At 44.0% G+C, this 23,626-nt stretch overlaps 3 protein-coding genes across 3 annotated transcripts; all 3 read right to left on the bottom strand.

The window, feature by feature from the left end:
• Positions 1-8,043: 8,043 nt before the first annotated feature.
• Positions 8,044-11,964, bottom strand: arfrp1 (ADP-ribosylation factor related protein 1). Its single transcript, XM_069678083.1, has 7 exons — positions 11,641-11,964; positions 10,969-11,056; positions 10,719-10,801; positions 9,958-10,039; positions 9,573-9,643; positions 9,381-9,481; positions 8,044-8,440 (listed from the first exon to the last, which is right to left on the bottom strand). The coding sequence occupies exons 1-7, from the start codon at positions 11,731-11,733 to the stop codon at positions 8,353-8,355; spliced, it is 606 nt and encodes a 201-aa protein (XP_069534184.1). The 5' UTR covers positions 11,734-11,964; the 3' UTR covers positions 8,044-8,352.
• Positions 11,965-13,030: 1,066 nt separating this feature from the next.
• LOC138606015 (chitinase-3-like protein 1) lies at positions 13,031-18,012 on the bottom strand. The gene is made up of 11 exons (XM_069678475.1): positions 17,988-18,012; positions 17,875-17,901; positions 17,580-17,787; positions 17,418-17,471; positions 16,832-16,982; positions 15,701-15,813; positions 15,502-15,604; positions 14,844-15,026; positions 14,043-14,159; positions 13,822-13,954; positions 13,031-13,395 (listed from the first exon to the last, which is right to left on the bottom strand). Exons 1-11 carry the CDS (start codon positions 18,010-18,012, stop codon positions 13,031-13,033), a joined length of 1,479 nt encoding a protein of 492 aa, XP_069534576.1.
• A 2,632-nt stretch (positions 18,013-20,644) lies between these two features.
• LOC138605330 (acidic mammalian chitinase-like) lies at positions 20,645-23,468 on the bottom strand. Its single transcript, XM_069677510.1, has 11 exons — positions 23,444-23,468; positions 23,334-23,360; positions 23,042-23,246; positions 22,861-22,917; positions 22,352-22,517; positions 22,143-22,267; positions 21,933-22,056; positions 21,665-21,847; positions 21,235-21,351; positions 21,015-21,147; positions 20,645-20,919 (listed from the first exon to the last, which is right to left on the bottom strand). Exons 1-11 carry the CDS (start codon positions 23,466-23,468, stop codon positions 20,645-20,647), a joined length of 1,437 nt encoding a protein of 478 aa, XP_069533611.1.
• Between the last annotated feature and the right edge of the window lie 158 nt (positions 23,469-23,626).

The raw sequence follows: 23,626 nt of genomic DNA, 5'->3' as shown, positions 1-23,626 counted from the left end.
AACAGACTGTCAGACACACATGAAGGAATCAAACTTCACTGAACGACTAAAACAAAGACAGACGAGGAAGCAGAAAAATTAGCGAAACACACTGCCTATGTGTGGTTTGTATGTGTGTGTGTGTGTGTGTGTGTGTTCGGTGCCAGCAGCTTCTGTGAGGTTAAATCAATGTTTTAATCAATGGAGTCTGGTGTGTTTGAAGAGAGCAATGTCTGCTTCTGGGGAAAAAAAGGTCTATCTCTGTAGGGGTCCTTTCTGTAATGTTGTCAGACACTAAGAATAACAATCTGAACCTTTTGAACTTTTAGAGGACGCACTTTGATCCATCAAGGATTATGTTGCAGCCTTTACAGCCTGTTTCACTGCTGCAGGCTGTACACATCTACTGGAGACATTCAAACACTTTTAATAATTTAGACAACAAAACGTGAGAAAAAAGAGGGACAAAAAGAGGAGCCGTCTTAAAAATAGCCCCTTGTGAACCTTAACAATCAGAATTACTTTAAATGGCCAAATATGTTGGCAGTGGACACATACGGGGAATTTGGCTTCACTTTGTGTCCGGGGTGTGAGGGGTCTGCAGTGATGTTACCTGCCTGTTTCCTGACCCTGGACTGGTATAAGTCTCGGATGGAGGGCAGGTTGGTTCCAATGATCCTCTCTGCAGACCTGACTGTCCATTGCAGTCTGTTTCTGTCCTGTTTGGTAGCAGATCCAAACCAAACAGAGATGGACATGCAGAGAACAGACTGGATGACACACAATCAGCAGGTGTAACCCTGAGGCAGGTTAAAATTTAACCTCTGCTGGGCCTTTTTCCTGATGGTGTCTATGTGAGAGGTTCACTCCAGGTTCTGGGAGAGAGTCACAATGTAACAGTGAACAAGAATCACACACTACTAAATAATATTGTTAATAAATACTTAATAAATTACTCTGTACAGAGGAGGTGATGAACTGTCAGATATAATCTATGACCTGCTGTAATGAGCCTCTGATATTTTCTTGGAGACAAACATGTTGAATTTATGCTGCCTGTTAGCAGCCTCGGAGAACCGTCTGCACCTGTTAATTGAAGCACCTTTACAGATCAAACTGAATCATTTTTACACAGCAGACATTTAACTGTAATATCTCTGGGTGTGACGCTAACATGCTCGTATAAAGTCCCAGTGCTGTGTTCAAGGTGTAAGTGTGGTAAATGTAGGACATCTGACGTGTCAGCATCATGACACAGCTTGAGATGAATGAGCAGCTGATAGAGACAAACAGCATGTTTTATAACCTCTAAGCTAGCCCCACAGCTAATGCTTATAACGTCCAACCACTTCCTCTTAGCTAGGTGTAAGCTAGCTTCCTGTTAGAAGTGCTGAAATGGTGATTCTTTGTCCGATACCCTGTTATAAAAACACATTTAGGATCAAACACATTAAAGCTTAGAGACATTTATGAGCGACTGCACGCTGTAAAAGATGTTCACAGTGACACATGCAGTCAGCTGACTCAATAAAGGAGTAGTTCAACATTTTGTTTTTGAGCTGATTGTGTCCATGTGACATCAGAGGAGAGTTGAACAGGTATCAGAGCAATTTGTGAAACATGATGTGAACTCGCCTCCAGTCCTTTTACAGTTTATGTATTTAAACTTTGTTTGACTTTTCAGAATAAAAGAACCGCACCTAATAGTTAACAAGAAGAATGACAAACACTGAAGGAAAGCTGCCTTCAGTTTGTGCCATCGATGATAAGAAGTGAAGGAAACCTGCTGAGTGACGCACTGCCTGCTGTCCTACATACAGTTTGAGTCCTGACTCATCAAACGGCCTCAGCTTCGGAAGTTAAAAACATCAAAGCGACGCCGCAGACCATTCACCAGGTTAAATCAGAGGGATTAATTACACAGGTAAAGTAAACCTCTATTTTATTCCTCGTTCAGCTGTCTCAGAGGAATGTGCTCAAAATGTTCCAGGAAGAACATTTAGTTAAACTGGTTCTCCACTTTCACAAATTGCGGTCCAGAAATTCCAAAGAACACACCTGAAGGAAGAAAACAGGGACAAAAAAGTTTCATTCATTCGACTTCACAACACAAATGTGTTCAATCTAACAGCCCGTGTGGTTTTAGCTGCTTTCAGCTCGTTGTTTTGACTTCACTATCATCAACTTTAAAGTGAATTCTAGCTTGTGTTCAGTCTCTCTGCTTTAATCAGCCCACAGCTGTTTCCTGATAGAGCAACTTCCTGTTTACACACACCCACGAGCAGCTGAACTGAAGAGACCGATGTTCCCCTCAGGAGGTGGAGACCAAAAACAGAGCTCAAAGAAAGACAATATTCAACAGCGTGTTTTTCCTCTGAAAAAAACCCAACTGAGAGCGCATTAAAGGTGCAGGGATTTTCAGCTGAGACTCTGTAGACATGGAACTGGATGTTGCTCCGGAAGGGCTCTGGTTTTTGTTTGTAGTCCAATAGTGTTGACCAATCACATATCAGCAGGCTTTGGTTGCATGCAGGTAAAACAGTCCACGTGGAGAGCAAAATGGGAGAAGCTCTATCCACTGTAACAACACCCCTGCTCCATCAGCTTCATCTGAGAATGATTTATCTTCTTATTAACCTCTATAAACAGACATTAGCATGCTAATAGCTAACAGTCTGTTCTTAGACGTCGTCTCTCAACACGTTTCTGTCGGACAGTAAAAAAAGGCAGCACATGGAACAGGAAGTGCTGGCTGGAAGTCTTTCATCACTAACTGCTGAAGCCCCTGGTCAGAGGGTCGCTCAGAGCATCGTCACGCTGCAGCCGTGAATAGACGACGATCCCGCTGCCAAGAATTAAAGAAGGAGCCTCCCTCAGGGAAAACACTCTATAGAGGATCAACATGCTGACGGCAGTGTCATGAATGTTATTGATGTTCATGAAGGTTCTCACATTCACGTACATGAAACACAACATGTGATAGAACTTATTATTTAAGGCTAGCAGCTTCTTTCCTGCAGTCTGAGGACACACGCATAGTTAGCACTTCAAACACGAGTTTTGTGATGACTCCAGAACTCCTCCGAGCACTTCAGGAAAACTTTACATTTTTACAAAGTTTCTTTAAGTGTTCTTCAAAATCCTTCTGATATCTGTGTGTCTGTCTGTGGGACTCAGTGTGACAGGAAGCAGATACACCACAGTGTCCAAAATCCACCTCCTACACCGATTCTCCTCCCCCTCATGGAGCTCTGAAGACTTTCATGTCGTGACTTTGAAATATTCAGAGATAAAAGGTTTAATAAACTGTGACGCCCGTGAACTCGCCAATGTGAAGTATGCTGGCTAATTGTCCTGCTTTTCAAAGAATTCAGTTAATTATTCTATTTAAAGTTCAACATGTTCAACATGAGGACATAAAATCCAACCTGCTGCACAGGTTTCTGCACACTGCAACCAGCTGCAACTTTTCAACAGACCGTTTACAGGGAAACTATCAGGGGTCCGTTTCACAAAGCAAGTTTAGTGAAAACCCAGTTTGTTAACCCTGAAATGAGGTAAACCTCGAGTTTGCCGTTTCAGAAAGAGAGGAACTCTGAGTTGGTTACTATGGTAACTGTGTCTGTGACCTGGTCGGGAGCAGGTTTTCTTCAGGAAACTCAGAGTTTCGCTCCGTCTCCTCCCTTAAGAATAAAAAACCCTCATTCGACTTCCTCATTCATTCAGCCCGTCTCACGCGTGTTTGGGCGGTTACCGAATTAAAAGAAGAAACGTTGCGTCTCTGTGCTGCTCTGACGCCTTTGCAAAAGTCTTTTATAATTATGATAAAAAAAATCGAAAGACAAATCTGTGTCAAAGTCATCATTTTTAGATTTTCCACCACCACTGCAGAGAGCACTCAAATAAGACGCCGTAAGTTATTGGATTTTTTTTTTTTAAACTAACACAATTCAGTTTAATCAACATGAATTAGAATGTATGTGAACTCACCGATGTAAAGTATGCTGGCTTATTGTCCTGCTTTTCAAAGAATTAATTTAATTATTCTATTAAAAGTTCAACATGTTCAACATGAGGACATAAAATCCAACCTGCTGCACAGGTTTCTGCACACTGCAACCAGCTGCAACTCTTCAACAGACCGTTCACAGGGAAACTATCAGGAGTACAGAACATGATTAACACTGAGCCAGACTCCATTCATAAAAACACTCATTTAACCTCACAGAACCTCTGCTGCCTCGATCAGTCGGTTTGTTTGTGGTACTATGCGTTACGTTAATATTGTGTCGGATGTGAACTAACCAGTTAAAAAAACTAAATAATAGAATAACAAACAAACACACGATGGAGGCAGCAGAGCAGCAGCTACAGTGTTCTGTGGGCTTAAATCACAGTTTTTTATCAAGGAGACTGGTGTGTTTGAAGACAACGAGGTAACGTCTGGTTAAAAAAATAATTTTCCTCTTGAACACAGGTAAGGTGGCCCTGAGAGCTCAACGCACAGCAACTTAACAAAACACATTCAAATATGCGGTAGGTAAGAGCTCAACGCACAGCAACTTAGAAAACACATGCAAATACACAAAACACACGCAAATTAAGAAAAGATCTTCATCAGTTTGACAGCACATGCGCAGCATTTAGAAAAACGAGCAGCAAATAGAAAAATGCAGCCAATATTTTTCTATTCGTAGCGTTTTTCTATTTGCTGCTAGTTTTCTAAATGCTGCGCATGTGTTGTCCAATTGATGAAAATGTTTTCTTTATTTGCGTGTGTTTAGTGTATTTGCATGTGTTTTCTGAAGTTGCTGTGCGTTGAGCTCTCAGGGCCACCGTACAAAGGTCCATCTCTGTTGGAGGACACTAAACAGTATTTGACTTGTCAACACAGAGACAGAGCTGAGCACGTAAGTAACTGTACGGAATCTATTAATCTTACTGCGGAACAGACAGACATTTTTATTCACGGTTCACGGTGCTTTATTACACTGCACATGATTTAGGGCATTTAATAGCAGCTCTTATCTGCTGTGTGTAGGACTGATGGAGTCAGTAAGGGAGGGTCTGTCGGATTATGTCTGTCGTGGATGTTTATCTGATCTTCAATATCAAACTCCAGAGACAAGAAGCTGTTGCCCTGATTGGTTCAAAGAAACATGTGACATCATCTGTTTCCATCTGACTATGCCCACTTCAAAGTAGAGCGAAGAAACGAAACCCAGAGATGAAGTAAAACTTAACACAGAGAGTGATGTCAGAGCGTCACTGTGAGGAGGAAGATTACTGTTGTTGTTTTAAACAAACTCAGTGTGAGCGTAAGGTCAGCTGTTTAACAGTAACCTGGTCAGATTACAGCCAACACACTGGATCACATCTTAGAAATCAGTTGTTCAAAGTAAAAACGATTCTGATTTTAGATCAGATAATCCAATCATTGTTTTTTATTCTGACCAAACTGTTTGTGACTTCGGAGTAGGATTGTGAAATCTCTGCTCTGACCCTGATCAGAGGGAGGATCCATGAAGTAAAAATACAGTTTAACGGCATAAAACATCTGTGAGGTGTTTTTTTTAAGACGCTGGTCCTCAGCAAAACAAACCTATCCCATTAGACGCTTTCTCTCTCTCTCTCTCTCTCTCTCTCTGTCTGTGTCTCTCTGTGTCTCTCTCTATCTCTGTGTGTGTGTGTGTGTGTGTGTGTGTGTGTTGATAAGCCTGAAATAAAAGCCATGGCACAGTGGAGCACCTGGAGTAAAATATAAGAGGTCAGTGTTTGTCAACATTTGGTCCTGGTTCACAGGGAGGACTGATAATAATAAGTGTATTATTCCTCTAATGTAATGGAACAGTGTGTGTGGTGTAAAGTGTCAGTGTGAAAGTCTGTGTACAACAAGCAGGTTAGACTGTAAACACACTGCAGTCTGACCTCCTCTCACACCTGATGACACAGATTGGGTCTCTCTCAGGGACACTGCTTCCAGACGACTACGAGCTTCCTGTTGAGAGTATTTTCCATCGTGCACCTGGTGCACACGTACAGGGAGAGAGACAAACATAACAATGACTAACATGAAGAAAAGGAGGTAAAAGACGTGAAGACAGACAGAGAGGGAAACTGGAGTGTGGAGAAGAGGAGTCTCGTGACTGTGATGTCTGTGAACGACAGGGAGAACTTGGAGCCGCATGGATGAAGGTGAAGCACAAGAATCAGTACGTATACTTTTGCCACAGTCTTATTTACACTAGTATAATAATATTATAAGTATTTGTACTAATGCTGGAGTAAAGAATGGTTTCAAAAACATTTAACCCTGATGAAGCTGAGGTTGTATCAGACTGCGTTAACACCACAGCGCCCTCTGCTGCCCACACAGGAACATGTAGATTGTTTATGAACCTCCTGTAAAATCCTCCTCTCCACAGAGCTGAGGGACTCTGAGCTGCAGTGAAGGTGTTTCCTCCTCAGTCTGAAGAATAGTGCAGGCTGAGATGTTCATCAGGATGAAGTATCAGTCTCCGGACCTCCTCCTGCAGCCTGTCTGTCCTCTCAGCATCAGACCACAGAAGAAGACTTTCTTCTTCTTCCAGATTAAATACCGCCTCGCTCTCTTCTGGTTTCTGTTGCTAATATTTTAGTGAGAAGGAGCCACAGCACACATTTATTTCATTAGGGATGTTCTGACAGCATGCTGCTTCGTAACTGGAGCACCCTCTGACACCAGTGTAACAAACACATATTAACATGTTATTGTCATTTAACAGCTGTGTACTGGTAACGTTGTAAGGATGAGTCTGTGCCCTGCACAGGTGAACATGTAGGGATTGGACTGTGAGAGGGTGGAGACCTACAAATACCAGGGTGTTCACCTCAGCAATAAACTGGACTGGTCACACAACCCAGACGTCCTAGTACAAGAGGGGCCAAAGTCATCTGTACCTGCTGAGGAGACTGAGGTACTTTGGAGAATGCAGGACTCTGTTACGAACATGTTATGATACTGTGGTGGCGTCTGCTGGGGAGGAGGGAGCACAGAGAGGGACAGAAAGAGACTGAACAAGCTGGTCATGAGGGCCACTTCTGTCCTGGACTGTCCCCTGGGTTTCCATAGAGGAGGTGGGTGAGAGGAGGATGTTATCAAAACTGACATCTATCATGAACAACCCCTCTCACCCCCTGCATTAGACTGTGGGGGCCTTAAGCAGCTCCTTTAGGAGCAGACTGTAAATAACCCCTGCTTCTTTCGACAAGGAAAAATGTGTACATAGTGAGAATAATTTAATTATATTGTTACTGCTTCCATTTATATAGTCATAACTTTTCATTTTTTTATTGCCACTTACTTTGCGTCTTCTTTATTACTTGAGTGCTTTATTCAATTTGCCTGTTTTGTGCGCTGCTGTAACGAGTTGATTTCCCCTTTGGGGGATCAATAAAGCTTATCTTATGTTATTTACAGGTCTAATGTCCAGCATGGGGCGACTCCACTGGTTTAAAATAGAAGTGTGATTAAATAGAAAATGAGCCTACTTCTCCTCTGTAACATTTTCCCATCAGATGGCAGACATCAGGTGTCTGCTCCCTGATGGTCCGTTTGTAGCTCACACAGAGGAAACAGGAGTCATTCAGTCTGTTTCATATCCAGGTCAAATCTCCTCTCAGGAGCTTGAGGGAAATTTAAGGAGCAATTTTAGCTGGAATGTTGTTACTTTATATCACGTGTATTTTAATTATGATTCCCACATAGTCTGAACTACTTCTTTATAGAAGCTATAGTGAACAAATCTGGGCATCCTCTCAGGTGTCTTTGCTGTCTGACAGACTGTCGTGGTGAAGAGGAAGCTGAGGATGAAGCCAAAGCTTTCGATTCACCCGCTGATCTACATTCCAACCCTCACCTTTAAATCTCAGTCATTACAATCACAGTCAGCACACGTTTCCTTTGAGGAGAAGTCGTTGTTACTCTGAACCACCTGAGCTCAAGCAGCTGCAGCTCTGTTCTTATAAACTGTCATGACCTGATCGATCACCAGCTCCAGCTGAGCTGCCATGATGGGATATTAACACAAAACGTGAGGAGAATTCACATTTCAGATCAACTTTACTGTGAAGAACTTCAAACAAACTATACTCCAGTTTGACTTCCTGTGAGGAGAGATGTCTCTGCGGGGTCACGGTGTCAGCCAGAGTAGCTCCATCACAGACTGATCACACAGGAGGCAGGTGAGACAGGTGAACACAAAAACATCCAGCACGGCACACACACGGTTAAGTCTGTGTGTGTGATAAGCTCTGACAGCAGACAGCAGGAGAGGAATCGGCCTTCACACGTCATGTCCTCACAGTCCGACAGGAAGTGGTCACAGTCACTTCCTATGTGATGTCCTTCTGTCGGGGGGGTCTGTGAATGTTCCTGACCACACACTTCACCATCCACTCGATGCCCTCGTTCACTCCGTCCCTGCAGCAAACACGACAGAAACTCGCGTTAATGTCCGGTTCTCCTGCAGATTCGCTCATGAAACTCAACTTAGAATCAAACAATGGAGAATAAAGAAACCTGCATTAAAGCGGAGGAAACAGTCGCCCACACTTCTTTTCCATTTGATCCCTCAGTGTACTTTATTTGTAATTATATATAACGTCTGTTTTATTTTGGAGGGGCGGTTGTTAAAGGTATAATAAGTAGGATTTTTCCTTGCATTTTGTCAACAACACGTTCAAACTGGGCCCCTCCTTCTGGGCTCTTCCGTCACCAGAAGCTCACTCTCACTCTCTTGTGCGAGAACACGCCCACCCCGCTGAGCTAACACCGACAGCATCACGGTTAGCTTTGCTCTAGCATGCTGACCGCCGGTTAGCGTCGCCTACCCGCTTTGAGGCACCTACCTGTCCAAAATAAAAGAAGGCCAACTCTGCATCGCTCTTTTGCCATGTTCGCCGGTCTGAATGGGGCCCAGTTGCTAATATGAACCACTCCCACACTCACCTATACGCTGTGATTGGCTCAGGGAACCACAACAGCGCCCCTCCTGAAAACGTCCCGTGCAAAACAACAGAATAGATGCAGAGGGAAGGGTCTGCACACACACTCACTAACACACATTTACTGGCATTTACTGACTGATCATCACCATAAGTGATGATTTATATTATATTATATTTGTAAAAGTCTATATTTTATTTTTCTAGGAAAATCCTACTTCTTATACCTTAAAAACAGACTGAAATAAACTAAAACAACTATAACCTGTTAAACATAATGGAATCCATCCAGTAACAACAAATACTGCAATTAGCTTCTACTCCAGAGATGAAACATCTGGAGCCTCTCAGAGGACGTGCTCCTGATGATCTGATCTGACATGATAACATCTGACAGGAAGCTGCAACTGTCTCACCCTGTGAGCGCCGTGCACGGCTGCACCAAACAGTCCCTCTTTCCGATCTTGGGGGCGGAGTCACTGAAGGCTGTTTTAATGTCGGGCACTGACAGACAGTCCTGAGAGGAGACAGAGAGACATGATGTTACTCGAAGGTTCAACTCTGTAATCATGTATATTTGAAAGCACACGTCTGTGATGATGCGTTACCGGGACGTCCTGCTTGTTGGCGAGCACCAGGAGAGGGACACCTTCTAGCACCTCGCTGCTGATCATCTTCTCTGCATGACAACACAGATGACTCAGTCAACAGACAGCACTCATGCATCTTCAAAGGATATGTTCACAGTTATATTGTATTGTATAAACATAATATCAGCTCTGGTGCAGAATCTGCTGTGTCACTCCTTCTGTTCATACAGGTAATTTAGTTGATATAATGCACCTCCACAGTTAGTGATATAATACCCACAGTCTCTGTTTTGTGCAAACATCTTACTTCTATATATTCCATCATGTTTCAGTAGAACGGCTGGGTGACACCTGGATAATTGTGACCTGGTTTTTTAACATCACAGAGCGTTCAGAGACTCACCGAAGGCCTCCTTAGACTCCGACAGACGCTCCTCGTCAGTCGAGTCGATCACATAGATGACTCCATGAGACTCAGCGTAGTACTGAACACAAACAGGAAGAACACACACATCAGAGCAGCTCTACTGGAAAGAAACAACCCGCATCACATTCTACTCCTTCCACAACTGCTGGGGGGGGGGACATTCTTTCTTTCTTTCTGCACTCTTATCAGGCTCGTCTGCCCCGTCTGTGTCTCTGTAGAGACTATGATTATATGCAGCTGAGAGACTAAGGGCTCTTTACTGTAACGCATCCTTCCACATGAGTTTAACTGATTATTAGCTTAAAAAGACAAAATATTCTGATACAAAAAGCTAAACATGAAGTGACGGTCAACAGAAAAGATCAGAGCCCGACTCACCTGCTTTGTCTGAATCCTGCCACACACCTTAACGGGTAAATACAGGTGGAACCACAGCCAGGTGTGATTAAACCATAAACAAATAATAATAAACTTAGGCATGATGCACATTAAGGCTCGTACAAGCTCAATGTTATGGGTTTGTGCTGGAGCACAGTGTAACACCAGTTAAACCAGAACAAGCTGTACTGAGGTCAGTATTCCTACTTCTCGTCTTTACAGTTTGAGTGCTGGCTGTCCTGTCTGTCGACAAAGAGACCCCGTGTCACAGTCAGATCATCTGCACGAATAAAGGTTCAAAATACAGAGCAATGTGTCCGTCAGTGTCAAGCTCCCCCCGATGTTCATTTGTAACTCACTTTATCCCACAGAGACTGGAGCTCCTCCTGACCCCCCAGATCCCAGAACATGAGACGAGCTTTGCCCACATCGATCGTACCGACTGTGAAGGAAGTCAGACATCAGGGAGAGATGTTAGAGTGATAAACACCTGCTCTTAAGGACAAGCAGCATCAGATAATCAACAGTAAGATTACAGATATATAATCCCACAAAGTTAAGACAGTCCAATAATCTGGATAATACACACCAGTGAAAACATGCACTCACTGTTCAGGCCGACTGTGGTTGTGATCTTTGATAAATTCATCCCCTTGTAGTTCTTACTGAACTTTGTTTTTGTCTGTTCCAGAAACGTCTGAAAATCAAAGTGCCACATTTAAATGATTAACATGACAGGGCAGGCTAACACACATATACAGACAGGGAAGCTGTTACATGATATGCGATATATATCAGAGGCATTTTTTTCACATTTTTTGTTCTCTTTACATCCTGACAGGATTTAATAAATTAAAAGTTCTTACAAAATAAAGGAATAAATCTGACGTGACGCTGTCACTGGCCTGTAAAAAGCCCGTCCAGTCATTTTAAAGTTAAAGTGTGTGAGACATTACACACAAGGTATCCAGCTGCCCAATAGACTATATATTACGGTAAATCATTTGACCTCTCAAAGCATAGGGGCCGTAATTACACAAACAGAGGAGCAACAGAAGCGCAGCAGAGGCTGGCCTGATGTGGTTTTATCTGAAAACAGCTCACTTTGCCGCATTATTGTCACACTCAGAGAACTTACTGGTAAAAACAGACGGACATACATCTGAAAGAGACAGGGCTGACAGCAACCAGACGCAGAAAAACCACAACACTGACTGTGTGAACGAACGATTTAAACCTGTTGAAATAAATGTAAATGAGGCGAGCTGAAACACAACTCACCGTTTTTCCAGCGTTGTCGAGTCCCAGGATCAGGACGCAGTATTCGTCCTTCTGGAACATGTACTTATACAAGCCCGATAATAAAGTATACATCCTGGTATTAAAATGTAAACAACACAAGTCTCAGCTAACTAGCTTGCTAACCTAGCTGAGCCTACATAAGTGGCTGAACACAGCGCCCCTGTGGCTTCATTATAGCGAGTTAAATTACCGGAAGTGATTAATAATCGTGGTTTTAAACATTGATATTCTAAAAGTATTTGTTCGTAGTTATATTTGTAGACTAAAGCTCAACAACACAGCGACGACACTACGTGTAACCGAGCCAGGAAGTGTGGATGAAGGAATTATGGGTAATGCAGTACACGGTGTCTCGTAGACCATTCTATGTGGACACTTTCGTTCAAATTTAACTACATTTCCCGGAAAGCATTTCGATTTTTCTGGGTGTTTATTAAAGCGCTAAACGTTAAAAGAAACGTCCACCTTTTCCAAGTTAGATTTGATTAGTGTGCGAGTCACATTCAAAGGGTCTTAGCAGGGATTTATATTTTATATCTTTAGTCCAAAGCCTCTATTTGAGACATTTTATCTAAATTAGTTTAAGTTCCACAAGTGCCCCAGAAAAATCCCCCCACATAAACCCCATATTGTTCTTATAGCAGAGGAGTTTTTCCTTTATTACAAAATAACTTCTTTACACTGATAAATGTTTAATCATCACTGATTTCTTTGAACTTTATTTACAGAAAGTCATTTCTATAGTTTCTATAACATATGACAGATAAACCTTATTTATTCCTTTTATCTTTATTTTTTAACAATAAATCATTTAAGGAGGGAAAGAGAAGCATGACGATTCTGAAAGATGAAGGGATAAAGGGACACCACAACATTTCACATTAGAGGACTTTACACAAAACATAAAGAAATATCATAAAAACAAACCAAACATCCTTCTTGTGATTATTTCTTTCTAGTTTTCAGGATTGTAACACAAATATTTAATGTAGGTAACTGATCCAACTGTAGAAACGAGCAAGCATGTAAAACAGCTGACAGTAAAACACCTTTAGGTCCTGATCACCTGATCCTGACCCTGTGCTGTCAAAATGACACTTAAAGCTCTGAGGTCTTAAAGCTCTGTGGTCTTAAAGCTCTGAGGTCTTGAAGCTCTGTGGTCTTAAAGCTCTGTGGTCTTGAAGCTCTGTGGTCTTAAAGCTCTGAGGTCTCAAAGCTCTGCAGTCTTGGAGCTCTGTGTTCTTAAAGCTCTGCGGTCTTGAAGCTCTGTGGTCTTGAAGCTCTGAGGTCTTGAAACTCTGAGGTCTTAAAGCTCTGCGGTCTTCATGTTTGAAGCAGCACCTTTACCTGGCTTCCATGTAAAGAAGAATCAGCTGACACTCCACACACCTAACATGTGGAATATGGAGGCGAATAATAAGCTGACTGTAACTACAGCCTGTGACGGTGTGGCTATCACAGTGCTGCTGTGCTGCACTTCCAGGCTGTGGCACTTTGTGACGTACATCTTCCTCTGCACACACCTGAAGAGAGTGTGTGGATGCTGTGATGTCACGTACAGCCCGTCGGCTCTGTGTGTGCAGAAGCTGCTGACAGGAAACGCCACAGTGATGTTCAGGAGGCAGCTGCTGTCTGCTGCTGCTGTGGTGAGTTGCTCCACATGTGTGCTCTCAGGTGAGGAGGAGGGAGGTGAAGAGGGAGGTGAGGATGGAGGTGTCTCCTGTGTTGTCCAGTCTGGGGGAAAAAAACAGCGTTGAAATACACCTCACAGTTCATCATGTTTACATGCGGCCATTTTCCTGTGAGGTCACAGTCAGGGTGGGACATGTAATTATACCTAAAGTTCATAATCAGAATGAATGTGGAGCACTGGACACCTCTCACCCTGAATGTTTGCCATGTTGGCTGTGCAGCAGAAACTAAAAGAGTGCTTTCATTTCTATTCATGATGACGAAGCGAAAGCCAGAACGTATGAGGGAGCTGACAGTCTCAGTCACATGATGGTGAAATGCTTCTCTAGATTCAGGTTTGTGATTGAAGAGGAAGAGGCCGAGATCAGGAGCCGAGGAAGTTTAAACAGTCTGGACTGAGACAGCAATGATGTCTGTGAACTGGATAAACGTCCTGACAGTAAAAGGCTTCAGGTTGAGCCTCCTCACCTTCTCTCAGTTTCTGTCTCAGGTGCGATATCAGTGGATATTTTCCACTTTCACAGAACTGTCCGGAGAAGTCGTCCATATCCAGGGTCCACACAGCTGCTCCTCCCAGTCGCCTGCTCCTCAGATACTCCACCTGTCAGACAAGCAGGGGGGGGAATTAAAACCCACACACAGACAGACACACACACACACACACACACACACACACCTGTTTACTCTACCTTAGCATCGTAGCTCCTCTGGTCATCGAAGCCGACCCACTGACTGCCTTTAACAGCAAAGGGAACTTTCTGAGCCTCGACCCACAGAGCTGAAGTTCCTCTCAGGAAGGAGCACGTCTGAAACACACCGTCAGTGTGAACATGTGTGTTAAAGGAGAAGAAGTGTGATTCTATAGAAGTCTATGAAAAAATGGTCCTCCTTCTCTCTTGATTTATCCCCTCAGTAAACATTATCCTAATGAGTTTTTGGTCTCAATCTCTAGTTTCAAGTCTTCTTCAACACAGCATGATGTTCATTTAGCCAATGATGCTCCCATTTAGAGTCACAGAGACCATAAAGCAGGGGAGGGTTTTGTCACCATGGTGACATTAAAACTGTTGATTGTTCGATCAGAGTGCTTTTTGTTTAAAGCTTGTCTTTCTGTGGATGCACTTTGCTAACCAAGCTATCGTTAGCATTGGATGATAAATAAAGGTTTGCTGACGCCTCATTCCTCTCAAGCTCCACCCGCTCATCCTAATATGGTCACTTCCTGCTCCAAAAAACTCAAGCTAGTGACGGAAAAAAACACAAAACAGAAGTCTGCAAAGAAAAACGAATGAAAAACTTATATGCAGTAAATAATGAGCGCTAAGCTAGCTGGTGGCTAGTGTTTATAGAGGCTGCAGTTGATGTGGTGACAGAGGTGGTATCACTGACACGTTCATCTGATAAAAGCCTCCTGTAGTCCACCTTTATGTGGCAGAATAGACACTAAAGCTGGTCCTTGTCCTGTCTCACACTTTTTGTCTTATTGTTACCTCATAATAAGACCAGACCCCGCTCTGCTGGGTGAAGGGCCCCGGGCTGGCGGGGCCGCTGACGGGGGCCCCCAGACCTGCTGCTGTGCTGGAGAGCGTGAAGGAGCGTGCGTGAGTGGGAAAACCCAGTAACAGCTTCCCTGCTGGTACTCCTCGCTTCATCCAGAGGTTTATGACGTCATCCTGACAGGACGGAGAGGAGAGGAGGTAACAGAGGAGTAAGTCACTTTATTAGGCATTATTTATTTATCATTGCACACCTTTCCTGATGACTTTTACATTATTACCCAACATGAAGGAGAGGAGCTGCTGCTCTGCTGAACAACTTATAGCAGTAATAACTAAGTGTGTTTGGCCACCAGGGGGCAGCAGAGGAAACACATTAACATAATGAGTGAGTTCATTAAAACTGTCTTTGCAAACAGAGTATCATTTCCAACAAGACACACGGAGCGATCATGAAGACTGCAGGTTCATTTTAAACAGTTTGATTAAAAGTCAGAGTTCAAACATCTGACACAGCCTCCCACATTCTGCAGAGCAGTGACTCCTCTGATTATCTGAGGAGGGAAACTTTTCTTTCCATGATAAAACATGAATAATGTGACGTCTAGAGGACGGCGACCTCCCTGGTGATGTTAATGACAAGAGTTATTACTATGTTGGCATGACTGTCAGAGAAGAGAGGACTGTGGTGAGCCGTCACTCCGTCTTCATCACCGTGGAGGTCAAAGGTCTTCACACTGATGAAATCCACGTACCTTAACACACACACATACACACACAGTGGATATTAAAGTGTGATCATACAACGCCACACATGTTCAAACAGGAGCCGACATGAGTCTGAGTCTTACTTTGAAATGTCAGTGACATCATTTCCTGTATGACCTGTGTGTGCTGTCACAGCTGCAGAGAGGAGCAGCTGTGTATCTCCGTCACTCTCAGCTGCAAAGGCCTCTGACAGCTCCTACACACCAACACATGACAGGTTATCACATCACCCTGATTCACCTGTTCAGTGTGTTATAACTGTGACGAGATCTGGTTCACGTGTGCACTGAGCATCAACTCAGCATGTTCAGGTTTTTAAAGTAACAATCTCCTTTTTTCATTTAAATAAATGTCTGTTGAGTCACTATCTATCACTGAATGAGTTAACACAAAGGTGATTGAGCCTATGGCCCACTGATGAAGGCCTTTTCATTTGCAGTATATCGTATTTCTGTGGACTGGGTGTCTGTGGTGATATTCGCGGACGAAATGAGTTAGTGACGCATCTTCCATCACCCAGCAGTGGTTGGTCTGCCAGAGAAGGTATGTGGAGCTAAGTGGCCGCACTTCCCGTTTCTGTAAGCATTGCGAGCAAACAGTAAATGACTATGGCTGAACAAACAAAGAAAAGATCGATGACTACAGATACAACTTCAAAAATAAGTGAAAATCCAAAGAAAAAGATAAAAAATCGACGCTAACATGAAGTCAAACAGTCTACAATTGAAGAACCATGACAAAGGGAGCTAGCCGTAGACATCTAGTTGAATTGGGAAGAGTGCACTTATGGTTACCAATTATTTCTAGTGTGAGGTGCTCAAAAGCATGAACATTTAAATCTTTGAGATTGTTACTTAAAGCTGAAACAGTGATGAGTCTGTTTCAGTGTGAAGGACTGTAGTGTCACCCACTTGTGAGGTTGTGCAAGGTCAGCGACACATATTCCCTGCTGTTATTAAGCACATGTACACACAGTAATTGTAAAAGAGACACAAACTTCAAAATATTCAAATGTAAAGAAAAATAATTAAAGCATCTTCTGTTTACGTCTTTAAAAGCTGACACTTCGGATTCAATCTCAGTTTGTGAGAATTTAAAGAGAATTTGAAGAATGAAGATGTAAAGATCGAAATAAGGAAAACTGACTCTGAGCAAACATACAAACACACACACACACACATACACGCACACGCACACAGTCTGTGTTGGTGTACCTTACAGAGCAGACTGATCCTCTGCTCGTCCTCGGGTCCAGAGTTGTCCAAGTCCAGATGCAGACCATCGAAGCCTCGAGTCCTCAGGAGCTGAACAGACGACAGGATGAACCTCTGACGGCGAGACGGGGACGACAGCATGATGGAGAACCTGCAGGACGAGAGAGAGTCGGGCTGTTCTCTGATGATGTTTCACTTGAGTTATATTTTATATTTATTTATATTAAATTATCATCACTCTGCAGCTTCAAAAACTACAATGTGTTATTATTGTTGTTTGATTATTTCAAACAGGCCTCATGAGTCAGTCTATAGACATCAAATCACTAACAGATGCACTTTATATGTTTATTATGTCTCTTTGTTCAGATGAAGACAAACTTCATGATGCTGTTATTAGCAGTAAACTATGAACAGAAATAACAGTCTGTGTTCCTGTCAGAAACAAACAAAACTTAATTTAACAAACACTAAACCATGTCTGCTGTTATAGAAAAGCATCCCTTTGCTCTCTTTAGGAAGTCACATTCTTAAAGGTCTAAATGCAGCACACGTCTTCAAACAATCAGTCAAACTGTGAACTCACTGAGCTCCTGAGCTGCTCCCTCTGACAGACAGAAGCGTCTTCAGTCTGGAGTTCCTGTTCACACACGCCAACAACATCAGAGGACGGTTAAATCCAAACGTATGTTACAGGTGTATTTATGATGTATATCACTACAGGTGTGCACATGCTTCCTGTTGTTACCTGTCCTTGAGCTGTGTGAAGGACCTGTGCAGGCTCCTCTCGCTCCTCTCAGACTCTCTGAGCTCGTTCTCGTGGTTGATGACGGCGGAGGCGTAAACCAGGTGAGTGCAGAGGAGCGGGTCGATGTTCTCAGGCAGGAATTTACCTACACCTGGTCTGTAGCGCGACATGTTGGAGAAGTAACACACCAGTTTGGTTGAAGCTGCTGCTGGAGGACAGACAGAGACACGTGTTTAACTCTCAGTACTGAGGTTCATTTAACATCAGAGCACTGCTGGTTAAATGTGACGCTCACCCATCTGCATGAAGAGCTGCAGAGCCACTACAACACAAACAGATCAAAGTTTCATTAATGTCTTATTTATAAAACACATTAAAATACATGAAAACTGTCTCTGTTACTCTCACCTGTCACACCTGCGGCTGCTCTCATTGTCTCCTCCTCACACTGACAGACGAAAGACGATCACAGAGTAACAACGCTCCGCTCTGCAGCTCATCTTACTGAGTCACATGGTCTCATGTTAGCATACATGAAATACAGTTATTATCATACATGTAACACACTTATTATCATACATATCATACATGTAATCATACATGCAATAAACTGAACGTAGTGGACCTTAGATGAAGTCAGGAGTAGTAAAGACATCAGGATGTGAGGGCAGAGTCAAAGTGACGTTAAAGCTCCTGTGAGGAGTTTTTCACTAGTTATGAAAGAGACTGAAATTAATTCTGATGATTCTATATGACCAACAAAAGCAAACCAGAACATCAGCGACAAGATTGATTATTTCTATATAGTTATTTTTAATGTCTGAAACTGCTGGCGGGGGGTAGGTGTCAGACGAAGCGATTGACTGCACGCTGCCTCTGTATACATTTTCCAGGGCAGAAATTTAAAGTGAGTGACACATATGACTGTTAAAGAAAGCAGGATGAGATTTTTTGTTAAAAACCAATGACTGTATATATAGATGGACAACGTGTCTCCATGTGCTCCCATTGTACAAAAGTGATGCCAAAATAGCCCCTGTGATAGGCGCTGCCATCTTGCGATTGTGACGTCATATGGAGCCAGAGACTGCGCAGTAGAGATCAGCGAGTGGCGTGGCTGTAGTCACTTCCGCTAATCAAAACACACACTTAACTTATCCCCGCTCGCCGGCGTTTTTAACAGTAGAACAGCTTCTCTGTGTTGGTCTGAGGTTAACGTTCACAGGTGTGGAAACTTCAATGACTGTAGTGATTGTTTTAGTTACGTTTCCACTCGCGGATCGTCCTCCGCTCTGCTCACCCGGAACTGATCGGCTGCAGGAGCCGAATTGGTCAACAGAGCTGTCAATCATCCTTTTTAAAGCATCAAATAACTAATTAAAAATAAACTTGTCAGCAAAATGAACACTTGGACATAAATCAGCATGATAAGAACTAACTATAATGACAGAAACCATGTTTGAGAAAAATTTATCGGCCGTGTATTTTGATTTTATAGTTTGACTCATGTCCCATCTGTTAACATGGAGGAGGCGGCCTTTATGACCTATACTGCAGCCAGTCAGCAGGGGGCGATAGAGAGGGTTTGGCTTCACTTTTAGGGAGCTGTCATGTCGTCTATGTTTTTATACAGTCTATGTTAAAAATCACCACTTGAGCATGTACAGGACAAAATCAGCAAAGAGATAGGAGGTACGGCTTTGTCCACAGGGGGCGCCAAAATCAACACAAACTGAAAGTTCATTACAGGAGCTCTTAAATCAGAATGTGTTTTTATTCAGCACGAAACTTTATCTCATATAAAAACTGTTTGGTGTTTTCCTCCCTGTGCATGAACACCTGAATGCTCTCTGTTTCAGTCTGACCCACTTTCACATTTTCACCTGAAGCATTTTAACATGAAACCAGAGTTTGTAACATCAGAGAGGCCCTGTGAGCGTTAATATCTGTAAATGTACAGGTGACGAGTTTCACCTGCAGGCTAAAGCTTCTCAATGAGCAACACACACACACACACACACACACACACACACAAATAAATGTATTTATTTTAATGAATGAGTTTTAATTACAGGGTTACAGAATAACGTGGGCCTAGGTCATTTACACCTGTGCTGCTGTCGTTATATCCAGCCTTCCTTACAGGTGAGTTACCTGGGACTGCTGTTGTAACCGCAGTGAGAGTCTCTCCGTTCTCTGCAGGGACAGGCAGGCAGAGTCCTAGTATCATCCTGCAGGTATGTGCTGGATTGTTCCTTTAAATGTTCTCTCTGACTCTAAGAGTCATGCAGGCCTCCTGTCGTCAGTGTTACACTTGTAAAAACCACCAAGACACACCTCTGTGATGCTCACTGCTAACACTCAGGTTTTCTCCCCTCACCAGACGCCTCCTGCTCTCACTGCCAGTCTGGAACACTTGGATTGAGGTCCCCTTTCTCTCTCTCACTCTGTGTTTGAAGCGGTCGGTTTGTTGTACCTTTAGTTCCTCTGTGGTTTTTACTTTACCTCCCTACAAATGCGCCATCACATTCACACTGCTTTGACAGGCTGCTGTTGTGACAAAAGAAGCACAAGAAGGTTGAAACCGATTCCTGCGCAACCTTTATTTTTCATCTCTTGTTCTGAGAGCAGCCCGATGCTATCTGTGATATCTATTATGTTAAATATGAAGGTATGTGTTTGTGTTTAGAGAGATTTATCCTGCAGGCCTGCTGAGTGAATGTGACAGGTACAGGTACAGGAGGAGCAGGAGGTTTAATTTATACTGTATCTGCAGGAAGGTTCCTGCCCTGCTGTTTGTGCTGTGGTGACAAAAACACTGAATCTGAGAAGCTAATTTTAATTGGTAATAGTTTTTATATATTTATTTAGGATTAAAATGAGCAGAGTCAGGTATCTATTAAAGTTCAGTTCTGACACCAAAAGAAGAGCAGCTGTAGAGGTGAAATATTTAAACACTGAGCACAGATTATTCAAGTAAGAGATCTCACACGTGTAGAAGTTTAAAAGTATATTTATTAAAGGACTTTTTCATCAGGTGAGTTACAGGTGTCTCCTTAGGTGGTTCAGGGCCACACGCAGCACTTGCAGCCGTCGTCGAACACAGATCCGGTACCGCACTGCCTCACGTGGGTGATGCCTCCGGCGCACATGTAGAAGCTACTCCTGTCGTCGAGCTTGGGGTACAGGCCGTCAGGTTTGCCGTTGCAGAAGCCGCTCCCGGGGGCGTGGGTGGTCACGGTGGTGGTGGTGGGACGGGTGGTGGTGCTCGCACCGGGCCTGGGGGTGGTGGTGCTCGCACCAGGCCTGGGGGTGGTGGTGGCGGGCAGAGGGGGCAGCTCTGAGGGGTAGAGGGAGAGGAAGGGGTTAACTTAACAAACCAAACCATGTGTAAACAATCCAAGGAAACTCTCATTATAAAACACTTGGACTCACCGATGGCGAGCAGTTTGCGAAGGTGGCTCAGCAGAGGGTGGGCTCCCTCTCCACAGAACCTTCCAGCAAAGTCGTCCAAATCCAGAGCCCACACGAAGGCACCGCCAAACTTCTGCTCCTGCATGTAACGGACCTGAGGGGCGGACCAAATACAATATAAACAGGTGTATAAACTTTAGATGTGCTGTGAATCTGCTGAAATATGAGCTGATTGACCCACCTTGGTCTCAAAGCTCTCCCTGGTGTCGAATCCCACCCACTCGTTGTTCTTGGTGGCATAGGGGACCTTCTGGTCTTCGATCCACTGAATGAGGGTTCCCTTCATGAAGCTGCAGATCTACACCAAAGACAGCAGGAAGTGTGAGTGCAGCTCTGACATGGATCTATACTTTTGACCATTTGATGAATGATATGTAAGGACAAAGCCCAATGAGGCGTCTATTATCAGGAGTATGGACCCCTCGTATGTACCGTCCTGCTCACACCACGGTCACTTCCAAAGAAAAGACCGTTAATCATGTTTTATAAGAGCCAGGAAGCTAATGAAATATTGTGATTAGCTGTTAGCTTGTGTACGAGCTGTTGCCAATCAGAATCGAGTATCCGCCCTGACCATGATATAAATTTGTCCAGGCTTATCAAACATGTACCTCATAGTAGGCCCAGAATCCAGCCTCCCGTGTGAACGGACCGGCGGCTGCGGGGCCGCTGGCTGGGGCTCCAACACCTGTGTTTGATGATGTCAGACGGAAGGTGCGACCGTAGGTAGCAAAGCCCATCCTCAGCTTTTCCACGGGGGTGCCCTTGTCTCTCCAGTACTTCATGGCATAGTCCTGCAAAAGAAGATGAAAGACATAAAGGTTAAAGTATCTATAACATACAGTCACCTTCATTCTCCGGCCTCTGATGTGGTCGTACGGTATTGAAGTAGATCAGGTCGCCGTTGTCAACGGAGCCACGGAACAGCGGGCTGTTGTGTCCAGTGACTCGCTCCCAGGTTCCATGGAAGTCGTAGGTCATCACGTTGATGAAGTCCAGCTCCCTGCAGACAGAGAAGAGTAAATCATCCTCTCTCAAAGCTCTGCGCAACTTCCTGTTTCTCATCAGTAACACAGTCAGCTGACTCACTTGGCGATCTCGGCGATCTCGTATCCTGCATCGATGGTTCCCTTTCCAGCCGACACTGCAGCTGTCAGCATGAGCTGAGGTCTGCCGGTGGACTTGGCCTCGGCAGCATAGGCAGCAACCAGTTCCTGCAAAAACACACCAAACAGGAAGTGAGAAAGACGCCGTGATGATGTCACAGGAGCTCATGAAGGAGAGAAAGGTGTCCCCACCCTGCAGAGCAGAGTGAACCTCTGCTTGTCTTCTGGAGGACTTCCGCGAGATCCAGGGTACTCCCAGTCCAGATCCAGACCATCGAATCCGTGAGTTCTCAGGAACTTGATGGAGGACTGGATGAATGTCTGACGGTTGGCGGGAGTGGACACCATGATGGAGAACCTGCAGGAACAGACTGTTAGTGTGTGTGTACTGACAGTGTTTTACCCTCAGCAGCCAACAGACTCAAAGAGATGTGTGATGGATGTTTAGGATGGTGCTGGTGGAAAGATATTATTATATTACAGCTTCATAGCTGGAACACAACACTTTAACTCTTCCTGTTAGCTCTCTAAAGCTGACGTACTCTAGCAAATAAAAACAATCGTAAGCTGCTTCAGGATGTTTCAAGAATGAAATAGCGTATCAACTCTGACTGAACTCTGAGCTATCTCTCTCTCTCTCTGTGGGTGTGTGTGTGTGTAGACATGTGACCTGTCGTGTTGGTGTGTAAAATGTGACTCACTGAGTTGAACCGAAGTTCCATCCTCCGACAGCCAGCAGAGTCTTCAGGTGAGGATTCCTGCAAAACACAACACGAGGGAGTTACGTCTATAAAACATTCAACCAGAGCTTCTTCAGCGGGTCGGCTTCAGAGGCTCTGCAGCTCAGCCTGACCTCCGACCTCTGCTCTGTGTTGATCTTACTTGTCCTTGAGGCCGTTGAAGGACTTGTAGAGGACGTCATCATTCCACTCGTAGGTAACCAGCTGGTTTCCACTGTTGATGATGGAGAATGCGTAGATCAGGTGGGTGCACAGGAAGGGGTCCACGTTCTGTGGCATGTACTTGCCCTCCCCGGGTCTGTACTGGGACCAGTTGGTGAAGTAGCAGATCATCTGGGAAGCAGATCCTGTGATGGAGGAAAGAGAGCATTACATCTTTGATGATATAGAAGTGAAGGATGAGACGATGGTGTGTTACAGTGACAGAGACTCACCCAGATGGCACATCGCCAGGCAAAGGCCTGAGGAGCAGAGAGACGGTTAGAAACATGCTCTGATACATGAAGAACAAATGAGTAAACATGCAGCATGATGAGATAAACACCTGCTAGAATAGTTAGCCTGGTCATCCTGAGTTCAGTTGTCACGCCTGCACTGAGTTACTGGAAGACAAAAGGTAAATGTGTGATCGACTGAGCAGAAGAAACATCATCAGGATTAAACTCAGAGGTTCGTCCACCTGTAAACTCACCTGTGGAGCTGATGAGAGACCCAACGTTCAGCTGCA

Source organism: Semicossyphus pulcher, unplaced genomic scaffold (genome assembly GCF_022749685.1).
Source record: "Semicossyphus pulcher isolate SPU_LCO1_2020_fin unplaced genomic scaffold, fSemPul1.0.p SCAF_3, whole genome shotgun sequence".
NCBI classification, from domain to species: domain Eukaryota; kingdom Metazoa; phylum Chordata; class Actinopteri; order Labriformes; family Labridae; genus Semicossyphus; species Semicossyphus pulcher.
The sequence above is the reverse complement of the archived record's forward strand: the minus strand, read 5'-3'. Positions and strand labels throughout refer to the sequence as shown.

What these genes read in the sequence shown, in the direction of transcription:
- LOC138605330 (XM_069677510.1), bottom strand. Translation starts at nt 23,468, where the DNA reads ATGACCAGGCTAACTATTCTAGCAG. An exon ending in CAGGCTAACTATTCTAGCAG is followed by an intron (nt 23,361 to 23,443) that starts GTGTTTATCTCA and finishes TCTGCTCCTCAG; the next exon opens with GCCTTTGCCTGGCGATGTGC. An exon ending in GGGAGAGCTTTGAGACCAAG is followed by an intron (nt 21,148 to 21,234) that starts GTGGGTCAATCA and finishes TCCGCCCCTCAG; the next exon opens with GTCCGTTACATGCAGGAGCA.
- LOC138606015 (XM_069678475.1), bottom strand. Translation starts at nt 18,012, where the DNA reads ATGAGAGCAGCCGCAGGTGTGACAG. An exon ending in TTCACACAGCTCAAGGACAG is followed by an intron (nt 17,472 to 17,579) that starts GTAACAACAGGA and finishes GTGTGTGAACAG; the next exon opens with GAACTCCAGACTGAAGACGC. An exon ending in GGGTCTGGTCTTATTATGAG is followed by an intron (nt 14,160 to 14,843) that starts GTAACAATAAGA and finishes GGTGTGTTTCAG; the next exon opens with ACGTGCTCCTTCCTGAGAGG.
- arfrp1 (XM_069678083.1), bottom strand. Translation starts at nt 11,733, where the DNA reads ATGTATACTTTATTATCGGGCTTGTATAAGTACATGTTCCAGAAGGAC. An exon ending in TCCAGTCTCTGTGGGATAAA is followed by an intron (nt 10,040 to 10,718) that starts GTGAGTTACAAA and finishes GTTTGTGTTCAG; the next exon opens with TACTACGCTGAGTCTCATGG. An exon ending in GGAGTCTAAGGAGGCCTTCG is followed by an intron (nt 9,644 to 9,957) that starts GTGAGTCTCTGA and finishes GTTGTCATGCAG; the next exon opens with AGAAGATGATCAGCAGCGAG.